Below are 14,890 nucleotides of genomic sequence, written 5' to 3' on the forward strand. Positions count from 1 at the left end.
ATTCGAATTATACCACCATGTAAACACCAGTGTTGGGAGTAATTCCACTACTTTTAGCGGTAACGAGCATGTAACAATGTATTTTTAAAAATAAATTAACGCATTTACAATTACTGAAATTGAAATGAGTTCGTTACTCGCGTTACTCTCTTGTGTGACGCGAAGCGGAGGGCCGGAAAATAGTAAGTAAATAGCTGCCTGTCAGCACTAAATAGTTGTGGCCACCAAACGTTGTGTGTCACAGAATAGTTATGCAGATGACACACAAATCTATATAACTAAATCCCTGGGGGGACTACAATCCAATACAGGGGCTGGTTAAATGCATTGAACAAATCAACAACTTGATGTGTCAAAACTTTCTTCAATTAAACGAAGATAAAACAGAAGTAATTGTTTTTGGTAACAAGGATGAACGATTGAAAGTTAGCGCTGAGCTTCCATCACTGACGTTAAAAACCACAAACCAAGCTAGAAATCTAGGTGTAATTATAGATTCGGACCTCAACCTAAACAGTCATAATAAGACAAGTTACAAAATCAGCATACTATCACCTAAAGAATATATCAAGGATTAGAGGACTTATGTCTAGATAGTAGACTTCGGTGGACTCGAATACTGCACAGAGACAGTCTCTGTAAAAAGTCAATCAGAAAGCTATAGCTGATCCAGAACGCTGCAACTCGAGTCCTCACTAGGACCAGGAAAGTGGAACACATCACTCCAGTTCTCAGGTCGTTAAACTGGCTTCCTGTCAAACAAAGAATTGACTCAAAAATCCTTCTGCTAGTTTATAAAGCACTGAATCGTTTAGGACAGAAAGTACATTTCTGATCTGCTGGTACCTTATGAACCGCCACGAACCCGTAGGTCGTCTGGAACGGTCTACTTTCTGTTCCCAGAGTCAGAACTAAACATGGAGAAGCAGCGTTCAGTTTTTCTGCTCCAAATATCTGGAACAGAGTCCCAGAATGCTGCAGGTCTGAGTCGCTCAGCTCCTTTAAATCCAGTTTAAAGACTTTTCTGTTTGCTGCTGCCTTCAATTGACCGTTTCTGCAAGTCGCAATTCTTAAAGACATTCTCAAATTACACTGCAAATTTTATTCTATTTAAAATCTTTTAACGTCTTTTTTATCCTTTTAATGACTGTTTTTATTTTATGTTTCAATGTATTTTTAATTGTTGGTAAGTCTCCTTGCTTCATGTTTGGATGTTTTTGATGGTCTTATGTGAAGCACTTTGAATTGCCTTGTTGTTGAAATGTGCTATACAAATAAAATTGCCTTGCTTTGGACTCAACAAAGAGCTATCAGAGAAAACCCTCTCACGTTTCTTCCCGTGGACACATTTTACGTCACAAACAGATCATTTGGGGGATATCATGTAACAGGTTTTGGAGGACTTCTCCTCAAAGCAATCTCCTCCAAATGACATTGGAGGGTCTGGAAAAACACATCTGCAGTTTATTGCGTGTAATCTTCAAGTTGGGTTTTTGTCCTGTATCCATGTTTGTTTTGTGACTTATATTTTGGAAATGAATTCTCCTCTCGCTTCAGGTTCCTTGTCCTTCCTCATGTGTCATCAGTCTGATTGTCTTCCCTGATTCCTGATCGTGTCCACCAGTTCCCACACTTCCCTCATGCGTACTTATAGTCTGCGTCTCCTTAGTTGGCCTCGTGCCGTTTGTGGCTCCACAGCTCCTCAATTTACTTTAGAGCCTTTTTTGATTGATGGTTTTGTTAATTCCTCTGTAAAAGAGATTTGGGTTTTTCTTTTGTTAACCATTCAGCTCGCTTAGTTTTGCCAGAGCATTTCCCCGTTCATCTCTCTTCCGAGACGTTTTTTGTTCCCAGGGACTTTTTTGTGTTGGACAATGAAAACGTCAGCTGAACCTCAATGAGTCCTCACCAAGAGCTCCTCTCGTGACAAGGAGACCCTGACCCAAGAGTACTTTTGTTTGGCACAACCCCCACAGTTCACCCCCCCTTTTTAAAACCTTCCTCTGTAGTTTACTGTTTGATTCAAGTATTACAAATAAATCTATTTTTCTTTAACTGCCTTAACATGCTCCCTGAGTTTTATCTACATTGGTTGTCAGCGTTTGTGTTTCCACGTAAAAAGGGAAATGTAACAATCGCTTTCACTACTCTAAACTCTAAACTCTCAGGAATGCACTCTACTGTAAAGGGTCGCTGCGATGTTGATAGATGTCAAAATTCACCAGCAGATCTTACACACATGTTCTGTTCCTGTCCTCAATTGACAAATGACTGGGTGTCAATATTAAAAGTCTTATCAGGGTCCCTTCTTCTTAACCTTGAGCTCAGTGCTCTGATGTGCATCTTTGGTGTTAAGGAGAATGAAGACCAATGTGATTTTTTTGGCATTTACGGGTAGGAACTAAAGTGTGTGTAAAAGTGCAACGTATAGCCACACTCTGCTTTTGATAATAAACATAACCTTTGTTACACTATTATTAGATGCACGCAAAAAAGAAGAAGTAATTGATAGTTTTCTCTGGAAGCCGTTCAGCATTCTAAAAGGTGTCTTCTCTTCTTCCACAGCTACAACCAGGGGCCCGTTTGGCACATCCTCCCCCACCAGCTGGGAGTTTCTGGATGAATCCGGTTGCTTTTTGGCGGGACAGTTGAGGAGAGGAGGGGGTTTGGGGGTGTGTGCAGATTGTCCCTGTCTCCTGTGACTCAGCAGGAGAGGAATGAGCCTCCCTTTACAAAACTGCTTAACACAACAATGTAATTACTGTGAAAGGAGGTTTTCAGTCTCAGTTGAGATTCCCAATAGTCACGAGGACAAATACTCCTTCAGCTCCAACTGAAGACAGCCGCTCCATTTGAAACCCAATGGGAACAAGGAGCAGGCCGAAGGTAGAAGGGTGCAAAGGAAAGGGGATACGTTGGAACCCGCGACAGGAGCAGGATTCAGGCCAGCAACTGAATGCCAGCTTCACCCTGACAAGCAGGGATCCAAGTACTGCTCGCTCGACCCACAGGATGCACTTTGAAGCGAGGGGGAAATCAGCTGATGATTTCTCGTAAACTGACACAATGCACTCAGTAGAGGCCCGCGGACAGGACAAGACCTCCAAGAAGGATGAGGATCACTCTTCGTGGCGTCCGGGAAGCAGACCGGGAGGTCATCTGACATGCGACTCGTTCTTTCAGTCTGGCATGGTGCCACCTCTCACACTGGAATCCACGTCTGCCTGTCTTTTATGGATCCCCTTTATTTGTCATCAGTTTAGATGTTTCCTATTTGTTATCTGGTTCTTACATTACAAGTATCCATCACAAACTGTGTATGAAATATATGATGTATTCTGTTTATAGGTTATCTAGAATAGGCTTATAGTCATAGACGGCTCCTACGAAATCAAATAGAATAATGATGGCTACGAGTTTTCTATTTATTTCTATATAATGGCCACATTGTTGGTTTTGCATCTGGCACCTTTATCTCTATGAATCTTGTCCAGCACCCTGTACAGAACCCTTTTTCTTTTCTTTTTTTTTCCTAAAACACACATGCATTCCAGAAAGGACCCGCGCTCAGTTTGATGATTACGGGAAGAAAGCAATCCTTGGCAGGGGAATTAATTTTTGTCAGTGCTGTGGTATGTAGTGTATTACCAGTTCGTGCACTGAGGGTCAGTGTAAACAATGAAGACCAGATGATCCCAGCCTGTGCTGTTAGAGTCATTTAATCCTGCATGATGAATCAATGTAAAGAAAAGGGACATTTCTAGAAAGGCATTTTAGGAACGTTCGTTCTTTCCTGATGCCGGCATTGTTTTTCTCGCAAAAAAATAAAGAAAATACCAACAGAAACTGGAGGAATCTCTGGAGACAGAGCGGTCTCTGTTGGCATTTTCCACGATCACATTACAGTGAGTTGCTTCAGCCAGTAAAAGGACAACAATCATATTGTTGCGTGGTGAATGCGTCATTCTCTGGTTGAGCGTTTAGCAGCAGCTCAGTGTTCTAACTCTAAGAGAGAAGTGAGAAAAAAAGCATCTGGTAAAAGGTCACGGTCACGTTATCAGCGTCCCGACAAGGTCTCTGGAACCCTTCTTACATTCCCACAGATATTCCCTCTTTGTCACAGGAAAGGTTTTAAAAAGGAGTTGAGGAGGTGCCTCAGATCCTATTGCTTTGTAGTGTATTTTATTCTGCCAATACACCACTGATACATTAGGTTACAGTACATTACATGTCATTTAGCATTTAGCTCTTGCTATATTTTATTAGTGCTGTACTTGTAACTCCTCATTGTTCTTATGACCTTTCACGAAGACAATTAACCAGCGCTGTTTACCAACAAGTAAGATTTTCCATGTGATCATTCTTTCCTAGTTCTAATCTTTCATTTGATTACTTCCGGCTTTGTTCCTGTTTGCTGGGGATTTCCAATTCTTATGTACCTATTCACAGCAGGATTACAGGCTCCCGGTAAATCGCCATGGTAACTACCTCTGTGTTTTTTCCATCTGAAAGATAAAGATATATATATATATAAAAAGTTAATTGAGCGGTGTGTTGTTATTTCCTCTGTTCAAACAACTTCCATATAATTGAGCTATTATAATGATGAAAATGGACACTTTCATTTCGTTGCCATGTAAAATAAACCACGTGAGAACAAATCCTCTACTCGAGCTCAGCTTTCCGGGTGACTCGCTCGTGTTAATATCCGAGCTGGTCAGAATGAGCTGTAGAGGCTGTCGCAGCGGCCGGCGAGGGTCAGGAAACCAAGACGATGATTTACAAGCATCAAACGCCCTGCGTGCTAAAGCAGTTTGGTTTTCTGGGGTTTCCTTTCCTTTGGGTTTGGACCGGAAAACAACAACCCCATGTCAAGAGACTAAGGCTGATTTGGACATGCATCAAGGGACAATTTATCAGAATCGGAATATGCGCACAGACCTCTGGAAGTTAGAGTGCATGTTTTGTGAATAGAGTTAGTTATAGAGTTATTTGCCAGTACGACAGGAATCCCAATGCTTGTTTCCTTAAGTGAAGCTGCCTGTCCTCCTTCGTGGCCTCCCCCTGTTGAATATATTTTTCTATCATCCCTTTTCGCTGACACCTGATGAACTGCTCGAACAACCTCTGACCTCAGCCGAATTAAAGGCGCCCAGCTGTTTATTCTCGGCATTCTCGCTTTCACTGTTTCAGCTACAAACACGGTGTGCCTCCTCAGGGAGGATGTGATAACAAGTGATCTTGGCCTTCCTTCGAAAATCTGCCTCCTTTAGTTAACTACTGATGGAGATTCGTCACCATTAGCCTTCCTCGATCTGTCAGCACAGAAGGGGAACCTTTTCTCCATATAACTCATATATGGGAAAATCCCAGGCCTCTACAAAATGAAACATCTGAAAACAGGATGTGACTGCTTGAGTGGAAACTCCGCAGAGAAAGGTGCCATTTCAGGAAAGAAGATAACATGTTTATTTTATTACAGAGCCCCATTTTTTGACAGACTTAATGGATCTCACATGAACATATATACTTTCAGACTCTATATTCACTAATAGAGATTTGAAAAAAAGTGTGAAAAACGCTGTGAAATATGAATGTGTAGCACGTGTAGGGCTTTGATTCTGCATTCTGTCGAAACGTGTGTGTGTGTGTGTGTGTGGGGGTGTGAATCTCTGGTGACCTGGAGAAGAAGCGTGGGCACGATGAATCACAAAACACTTGGTTTTGCCTGATTGAGAAAAGTATTTTAGTAAGTATGATTTCTGTAATGAAATGATCTTTGCCCAAAAGCCCCTTCCCAGAATTTGTGCATTTGAAGCCTACAGCCATTTTAACATAGTCAAATATAAAAAATAAAAATGTGAGACTAAAAACATCCCAGCAGCAGATCTACCGGGACTCATGAATAACTGAAAAACATCCCACACAGAGACAGAGAGGGAGGACGGAGAGAGAGAGAGAGAGAGAGGGGGGGGGGGGGGGGGAGCTTTATACCCCTCAGAGTGTGTGGACTCTATTCCTGTCTCAGTCGACTCACTTTGGACCCGAGAGCCTGCAGCTCCAGAGCTGGAATCCGAGCAGAGCTGCAACGAAGCACAGACGGGACTTTGTTCAAATCCAATGAGTGAAAGCAAATCCTTTGGACTCTTTGTGGGGTTCCTGCTCTGTGCAACAGGTACGTCTGTGCCATGTACATCATGTGTGTCTCGATACTCTACAGAAACTGAAAAGAGAATGCGGTCACGATGTATGCTGACTATATGGGGGCGCTGTGTGGGGGAAAGTGCTGTGGGTGAATCTGTTGCATTCCACAGAGTACAACTTTGTTACCAGCTGAGCGGAGCGGCATCTTTTGGACTCACTTAGTTGGACTCAAACTAACAATGAGAACACAATGTGTTTAATCTGAGACTTTGTAAAACCTCTCTATCATAACTCAGGGGGGAAACAACCGTTTCTATGATTAAATCAGACTCTTTTTAATTAATTTTCCCAAAGGAATAGTGTTGTGTAACAGTCACTTAAAGGTTACGCAGCAGTGTTGCTCAATTCACAGGCAGTGTTCAATGTTGAAATGATTTACTGTTATTTTGATTTGTCAACATTTTGGGTGATTCTTGTGACATTACGTCAGCAAATCTAAATAAAAATGTGACATTAGTCGTTGTAAAAATGTATTAACCTGGCATACTTTAGTTTGTTTTTGTTTATTTTATTTAAGTTGTTAGAATGAATTGAAAATAAATATCTGGTGGGAGAGTTTGGAGAAAGCACCGTAGCAGGACAAGGACGTCCTCTCTCAATATAAAAGGGAAACTGGTTTTGTTTGCTGTGCGGCACTGGATGTGGGGTCGTCGTGGCACAGGGGTTAGAGAAGGTGTGCTGGGAAGCACAAGGTTGTTGGTTTGAGCCCAGGCTGCCCCATGTTCCATGTCAAAGTGTCCCCGAGCAAGACACCTAACCCCTAATTGCTCCCTGGGCAAAAATGTGAAAAAGCCATGGGTTTAAAGTGTAATGTAAGTCGCTTTGGATAAAAGCGTCTGCTAAATGACACGTAATGTAATGTGTCAAAATGCTTCAGGGAAACTGAACTTCCGAGTATTGTTTACTTGGAGTAAACGTTTAAGCTTTCTATTAGAAAATGAAAGTGACGAATAAAACACTTTGAGGTCTGTTTCTATTTTGTTATCTAAATGAAAGGGCCAGTTGCCCGTGACACTGCAGAAACATTTATCCTTTTATATTAAGAGACATAACACTACTATTAAGAAACATAAAGCAACTACAAAGAGAAACAACCTTGAAGAGACAAACTACAAATGTGCCAAAATAAACTATAAAGAGATGCAAAAAAATCTCAAAGTGGCAAACACTCACTACAGGTAGACACATGGTTGCTATAACAACTTCAGAGACAGGCAAAACGACCAGAACAAGCACAGAGAGATGCATGATGACTACAGAGAAACAACATCTCAAACAGGCCAACAACTACAAAGTCGGTGGTCTTGTTCTTTTAGTATTTAAAATATCCTACTGTCGATCCTCACACAATTGTTCCCATGATATTTTATGAAAAGCTGTTATTAATTGGCAAATGAAACCCAATGAAATGTTCCTTGCGGCTTGTCGTCCATGCTGCAGGTGCCTCCTGTCCCATTGAGTTGAGCCCCCCCAGTGTCGTGGTGAGATATGGAGACCCGGTTTCCATCAACTGCAGCACATCGGATGGCCATTCCGCAGAAATGGGCTGGGAGGCCACAGTAGGAAGCACAATTATACAAAATGTCCCCCATGTGGCCTGGACTGTGGAGCGACTCATCCAGACTGATTATGACGTCACATCCATATGCTTCTACAACCCACCATCGGGGGCCTCTTCTGATCAGTGCAGCAAGACCTCAACGGTCGTAGTTTACAGTAAGTCCTGCTTATTTTACCGAGGATCCGAATGACACGCACGTGTCTGACAGCCTCCTCTTTCCCCCCTCAGCATTCCCAGAAACCATCGGCATCAGTGGCCCGGGTGGTGTGATGGTCGAAGGGGAGACGTGTCAATTCACCTGTGACGTCCCCAATATAGCGCCTGTTCAAAACCTTACTGTCAAGTGGTACAAAGGAGATGCAATGATCCATGAAGACACTTTTAAAAATGTGGGTGCCGGTAAGAAACCGGTGAATCAGTCATCTGTGCTGAACTTCACAGCGACCAGACAAGACAACGGATTGACGGTCAGATGTGAGGCACATCTGGACCTGAGGCCAAATGGACCTCAACTCAATGCATCTTCACAAGAGTTGAAAGTTACGGTTCACTGTAAGTATATCGTGTGTGTACTCACCAGCCTGCAATGTGGCCAAAGGGATTTAAAATGCAGCAATTTTACGTCAGTTATGTTGGGGTTTGAATTTACAGGTTTTTTACAGAGCTGCAATGCTTGAATGATTATTATTCTGAATTCACATAAAAATAAGAAATAAGATTAAATAGAATGAATAACATTGAAATGAACAGAAAATCTATTCCGAACTATGTTGACAATCATGTGACGTAACGGCAAACAGGCGACAGTTTCCGATTCCTTTTTCTAGTACATCATATATTATTCATTCATTCCCAGTCTCAAGACGACAAAACACCTCATCTACATCACAGCTGTTTTTTCATCTACTAAAAGTGCGGTTTTTGCATAAATTGCTGGTGTGTTTGCTTCTGTTTAGTTGGACCAGAGGGGGAATGCCTGTCTTTGGACAAACTGGAATTACAGGAGGGAGACACGCTGGGGGGGCGATGCCCCATGACGGGACGACCTGAGCCCGACGTCAACTGGCTGAAAGACGGTCAGACCGTCGACCCGGCAGCACCTATGAACAGGACGGACGCAGGCCGGTACACCGTCTCGGCAGAGAGTGCTTCCTTCGTCCGGAGGGAACTGACGGTTCACGTGTTGTGTGCGTGTCAGCACAAACCAGACCATGAGGACATTCTGCACAAATACACCAAAGTGTAAAGAAAAACACTATTTAGAGGGTTGTTTTTTGTTTTGTTTTTTGTTCTCAGATGGACCAGAGTTTAAGTGTCCACACACTTACACAGCAGTGGAAAATGCTCCTCACATCCTGTCCTGCAATCTGACCGGCTATCCGCAGCCCGACATTGTCTGGCGCAAAGATGGCAAGGACGTGGTACTTCCAGAGGTCCTAACAAGACACGACTCCGGGCAGTACTCGATCACGGCTTTGAGTAAACTGTCGAATGTCAGCGTCACGATGGAGATCAATGTCCTGTGTGGGTACTTTTAACCTTTGCTCTCTGCTTGTGTTTGCACTAGTCATCTGCTTTTTCCTCTGACGGTGTTGTGACCCTTGTCTCCAGACGAGCCAACGCAGATAGTTGAGCTGGAGGACTCGGAGGTTGACGTTGGATCTGACGTGTGGCTGATCTGCTCCTCGACGGGGAACCCACAACCACAGTATTCATGGGATTTTTACCAGGCCCCCAATGTGATGGTGAAAAATGACGACGGAGTGGCCCGTCTGCACATCCGCGATGCCAACGCCTACAACGAGGGCTCCTACACGTGTCACGCCACGAATGATCGAGGAAGGGTCTCTAAAACAGCCAACGTCACAGTGAAAGGTGGGTCAATGTAATGTGATCATTGAACGAGCTCGTTGTTTGCTCTTTACATTTATTTTAAAATGACCTAAATTCTAATACTCACGCATACTGCTTTTATAATGAAAAGTATTATATTATAGGTCCTGCAATAATATCATGGGTACATTCCACCCAAAACCACCCACTGTCTGTCTGTCTGTCTGTTGTTACTTTTGAATTTAATGGGTAATAAAAAAATAATAACAACATCAACAACAGTCTCAAAAGAGAGTTTTGGGCTTTGCTGTTGGAGGCTTAAGAGCAGAGTAACCTTCATTGCTGTGAGTGTCTTAGTAAGGACTTCTTTTAAAGGGGGTAATTCGTGTGACCTGTTTAGTTAACATCAGTGTAGTAGCCTGTCAGATGAGTTGTCATGGCAACTGACCGAGCTTGACTTACCTTGTGCTAAATTTGCTCCTGCCAACTGGCACAACGATAGCGACGTTTATAGGCACGGTGGATGTCTGTTGGGGGCGGGGGTCGTCGTAGCCTAGCCTAGCCTAGCCTAGCTTAGCCCAGCTTAGCTTAACTTTCTCCCAACAAAAAACAAGTCGCCGCCGGGGCCCGCCCCGTGTAGCCGAGGAGTGGAGAAGGGAGGGAGGAAGGAAGGAAGGAAGGAACGAAGGGAGGGAGGGAGGAAAGGAGCGAGCGAGGAGCGAGAGCCTCACAGGCGCTCGGTGGGACGCGAGAAGGTCGGCGGCGGTTGTTTGGGACAAACTTTTCCCGTTACTCCGATGGAGGACTCGAACCGCCTCCGTCTGCTGACGGCCCTTGTGGCCGCGCGGCTGCTGGCGATGTGTGGCGGGGACGCGGCGGGTGAGTTGAGGCGGAGAGGCCGGGTGTTTTATTTTACACACCCGCGAGGAACAACGGTCTATTTGTGCAGCGCGGTGGGTTTTTTTTTTTAAATGGACACGCAGGTGTGAATGCCAGCGGAACGCGATATTTGTTATTAAGCGTTTCGTCTGATCACGTGTTTCGAGCCTCCTCGCGTCCTTGAAAGTTGTCTGTTGAAATAGTACCTTTCAAAGTTAAGAGCTGCTGTTCCGATGCGAAGGGGCTCTGTGGGATGTGACGCATTCAAATTAAATATTGATATTGGAATTCCTCGCATATGTTGGGCAGCGAGTGCAGACTTTCCAAAGGGAGGGAGGAGGGGTGGGGGGGGCATCCGTCCTTCTCCTGGTGCTTCCTGAGATTCATTGTTTGTTCCACATGTTTCAAGCAGCGCCCACTGGATGAGGAAGATGTTGCGTTAAGATAATGTCTGCGTACAGACTTTGACTGGAGAATAACATTTCCCGTACCCCAACCCTGTTCCACAGGTGCCGGTGGTATGGAATGCCCCATCCAGATAACTCCGGAGAGGATGGTGGTGCAACACCAAAGCAGAGATTCGCACCGTGCGAATTGCACCCCAACATCCGAAGGCTCCATGCATCTCAAAAGCAAATACTGGGAGGACAAGCACGCGGGCAAAACTACTGGCACATACTGGTCTGCTGCCCCTGATGGGGGCTGGAACCCCGAGCCTAAATGCATCGCCACGTTTCACCGGATAGGAGAATGCTGGAAAGAGTTAAACCTCACCATCTACAGTACGCGCTTCTGACCTTTGCACTCGCACTGTCATTGCGTTGCTTTTCTGAATTAGGAACTATCCTGATCATTTGCCCCACTCCCCACCCATCTCTCCAGAAACACCAGACAGCGTCTCCATCCGGGCTGAGGACAACTCGCTCTCGACGGTGGAGGGGAGAAGCTTCCAGATGTGGTGTGACGTCTCCAACGTGGCCCCCGCGGGAAGCGTGACTGTGCGTTGGTACAGAGGAAACGAAACCTTCGAGCCATCCAGCAGAGGTGAGGTATCGTTCTGTGAGCTCCAGTGACGCCGCTACTCAACCGACTTGAAATCATTATGCGGCGGATCGTGGAGGATATTAAGTTGGATATGAATCGGTATCCTAATCATGCCTCACATGTGGCACCACGTCATTTCCCTAGTTGATTCTTCAGTATATTTTGTATCACACGGTTTCTGAAATGCCGAGTTTAAATATGCAAATGAGGCATTTCCTGAACGAAAGTTTCAGTTGATTTCTAAGAAATCTACCGACGGAAAATTACAAACGTCTGATTTGCCACTGTATTTTACCTCCCCCCCCACACACACACACACACACACACACAAACGCAAACACACACAGGCCCTCTGCGAGTGACTGACTGCCAGCCCAACAACTGTGACCCGAGCGCTGTCGCACATCCCCAAAACGTGTCGTCCTCCATCACCGTCACTCTGAACAGAACGGACAGCGGGGCAGAGTTCAGATGCGAGGCTCAGTTGGATCTCGGTCCCGAGGGGCCGCAGCCCGCTCCAAGCGCGACGTCCGGTCCTCTCAACATCACCGTCTACTGTGAGATCGCACCTCCATTAGCTGCTCGGTAGCTATCGTGTACACAGCGCTGTAAGGTGTGTAGTATTCACGCTGCTTTATCGTTCATCCACAGATAAGCCCGCCATTAACACCACGAAGCTTCCAAAGGCGATCCCCGTGTTCAGAGGTTATCCCGAGGAGCTGGTGTGTGAAGCCGATGGCCTCCCGCCTCCAAAGATCCACTGGACTTACAGCTCTCAACAAGTTCTCAACGAGTCCGAAGACACGCTCACCGTGTCCGAGGCCGGCGTTTACAACTGCACCGCCACCAATGAGGTGGATTCCACCTACTATGTGGTCCAAGTGATTTTAAAAGGTAACACTCGATCCAAAAGTGCTCTTTAGAAGATAACATCCACGTCTTATCTGTGAAAACAGATGTATTGCTGGTAAATAAATCCTCTGCTCTGCTCGCCTTTATACAAACCCTTCTCTGTACCTTTTACGTCATTTTGCATCTGCAGAGTATAGATCAGGGGTCTCAAACTCGCGGCCCGCGGGCCAATTTCGGCCCTCGGGACGATGTTTTGTGGCCCCATCCTTAATATGAAAGTGTAATGTTAGTGCGGCCCGCAAGTTTTATACTGTAACCCCACTGTCAGCTGCTGTGTGGGACATGTTATGATGTTCTGGTTTCCTACTGTGTGCTTGTCCAGTGAACGTGGCATGCATGTGACTGACATGGGGGGCGGGTCGTGTGTGTCGGCCGAGGTGCAGAGAGCAGGAGGGTGAAATTCAGTTTCCTGCCCTCTTTCGCGCAGGTGATCATGTGACTAACCGTTAGCATCGCTCGTTTAATAAAGTTTTCCTTTACGACTCACACTAACAACACATGAAGCATCTGACGTCACCGACGAGCTTCTCCGTCCATTACTACGCAGCTTCGATTCACGTAACTTCACGTTTGGCTATAAAGGAATTCCACGGTCACATGACCTTAGGTCTCCCCCGCTGAGTTAAAGGAGGACTAGTGTTGTAGTCTCATTCGGACCGATCCCCCAGGGTGGGGTTCAATGACTGCTTTTGAAAGTGAGTGTTAAGTTGTGTTATTGTCGACCATGCCGTTCGGACGCTAGTCTGGCCCGCGTTCGGTTGAAGTGGGCTGCATCTGGCCCGCAGCTGATTTAAGTTTGAGACCCCTGGTATAGATAGAATTGTGCTCTGTGCAAATCATGTCTCCACGTTGTATGAAGAATAAAAAAGACAGGAAGTCTTGAGGAACCAGAATATATTTCCGCACACAACATGTGAATTCTATTCTGGTTACCAACACAGATCACGTTGTCTGTAAGTCATGTGATTTTTAAAAAGTTATATTTGTCTTTCCGCATCCAAATAGAAAAGTGCATCTGCAGTAGAACATTTTATTTGATTGAAGCAGTTCTCGTATGGGTTTGTTTTGACGTTCGTGTGTTGATTTCTTGGCAGAGGACTACCTTCCCCTCATAGCTGGATTCGTGGCGGTCACAGTAGTCGCCATCTCCATCGTCTTCCTCTTCATCTACTCGATCTACTACAAGAACACCAAGATGCGCCGTTACAGTCTTAAAAACCCCAAGCTCGACACCCCCAGTAGCAACGTAGCCCACAACGGCTGGGACATGCAGTTTCCTATGACCAAACTGTCTTAGCACAGGACGTCCCGGAGAAGCACTCTGAATGAGCCGCATCTCTCTGCCACCACGAAGCCGGACCACCGCTCTGACATCCTCGCATCTACCGTCCCACATAAAAGTATTTCACTCTAAATGGAATAACCTGGTTATGAGAATTAGCAACCTTTGCGTGAGATGTGAGGTTTTATATTTACTACTGGATTTGACCTGTTTTCACTGGATGGAAAGAAGAAGAAGAAGAGGAAGAGCTGGGACTTAAACTTGGCCGTTGAATTGTTTTGATGTCATTTACAGTAATGAGCACAAAGACAATTGAGCTGCTGGATATAGTCAGAAAATGAGCCAGCATCTCGGCTCCTGCGGCTCTCTCGTCTTAAAGTTAAGGGTTTTCTGGTTAGAGGCTGAACGCGTGATGTTAAGCTCCTGTTGGCCTACGCGAACCCGTCATCCCCGCAGCACCTGGTTGTTAATTCGTGCATTCACTTTACTTCTTTTTTTTTTATATGCTCCCTTCATTTCACTGTATGTCATTATTTTTACCCATCAAGCATGAGTCGATCATGACCGTCAATCACGGTGACCCTGAAGCGACACTACTGTTTTCAACAGGCAGTGTGACCGAAGGTGTGCGGTGGAATCTGTGAAAAGGGAGAGCAGCTCTGCTCACTGTGTGGACACTGTTGCTCGTTCATGCTCGGGACGTTCGACTCGGTTACACGTTTGTTACACGTTTGTGAATACGGCTGTAAATATTTGAGACTGATGTTTGTCTGTATTGTAATATTAAAAATCGCGTTTCCAACAGATTGCTGTTTTTTTTTTTATTAGGCATGAATATTTCTGATGTGCATAAATGTTAGATAAGAATCAAATATCTTATCTAAAATGTGCTACTATTGTCGTACAACGAATGGCCTGTTTGCCGATGTGGTGCAACACATCAAATAACGAGGAGTATATCGTACTTCTTGTTTTCTGGTGGTAACTTAAAACTATACGCGAACAGAACCGTAGTTATGCTGCCTTCAGGTGCCGTGGGACATAAGGCAACTACAGAGACTCACACCGTCTTTCTACTTGCGATGAAGGGAGTCGAAAGTTGAGTTGTTGGATGCTACTTTGTTGGGGTCGGAACTGGGAATGTCCCGTCAGCAAAACGAGCCTTCTGTCTTAAC

The 14,890-nt window shown here is 45.0% G+C and overlaps 1 protein-coding gene across 1 annotated transcript; it reads left to right on the forward strand.

Annotated features, from left to right (window-relative positions):
* The first annotated feature begins 5,894 nt into the window (after nt 1-5,894).
* LOC120828373 (intercellular adhesion molecule 1) lies at nt 5,895-14,518 on the forward strand. Its single transcript, XM_040191921.2, has 11 exons — nt 5,895-6,175; nt 7,645-7,920; nt 7,994-8,317; nt 8,722-8,952; nt 9,062-9,289; nt 9,377-9,640; nt 10,987-11,259; nt 11,360-11,521; nt 11,869-12,078; nt 12,173-12,415; nt 13,528-14,518. The coding sequence occupies exons 1-11, from the start codon at nt 6,121-6,123 to the stop codon at nt 13,728-13,730; spliced, it is 2,469 nt and encodes an 822-aa protein (XP_040047855.2). The 5' UTR covers nt 5,895-6,120; the 3' UTR covers nt 13,731-14,518.
* The last annotated feature ends 372 nt before the right edge of the window (nt 14,519-14,890 follow it).

Source organism: Gasterosteus aculeatus, chromosome 11, assembly GCF_964276395.1.
Source record: "Gasterosteus aculeatus chromosome 11, fGasAcu3.hap1.1, whole genome shotgun sequence".
In the NCBI taxonomy this organism is placed as follows: Eukaryota; Metazoa; Chordata; class Actinopteri; order Perciformes; family Gasterosteidae; genus Gasterosteus; species Gasterosteus aculeatus.

Coding starts and splice junctions, on each gene's coding strand:
- LOC120828373 (XM_040191921.2), top strand. CDS start 6,121: ATGAGTGAAAGCAAATCCTTTGGACTCTTTGTGGGGTTCCTGCTCTGT. Junction 9,290..9,376: donor GATGGAGATCAATGTCCTGT/GTGGGTACTTTT, acceptor CCTTGTCTCCAG/ACGAGCCAACGCAGATAGTT. Junction 11,260..11,359: donor GTTAAACCTCACCATCTACA/GTACGCGCTTCT, acceptor CCATCTCTCCAG/AAACACCAGACAGCGTCTCC.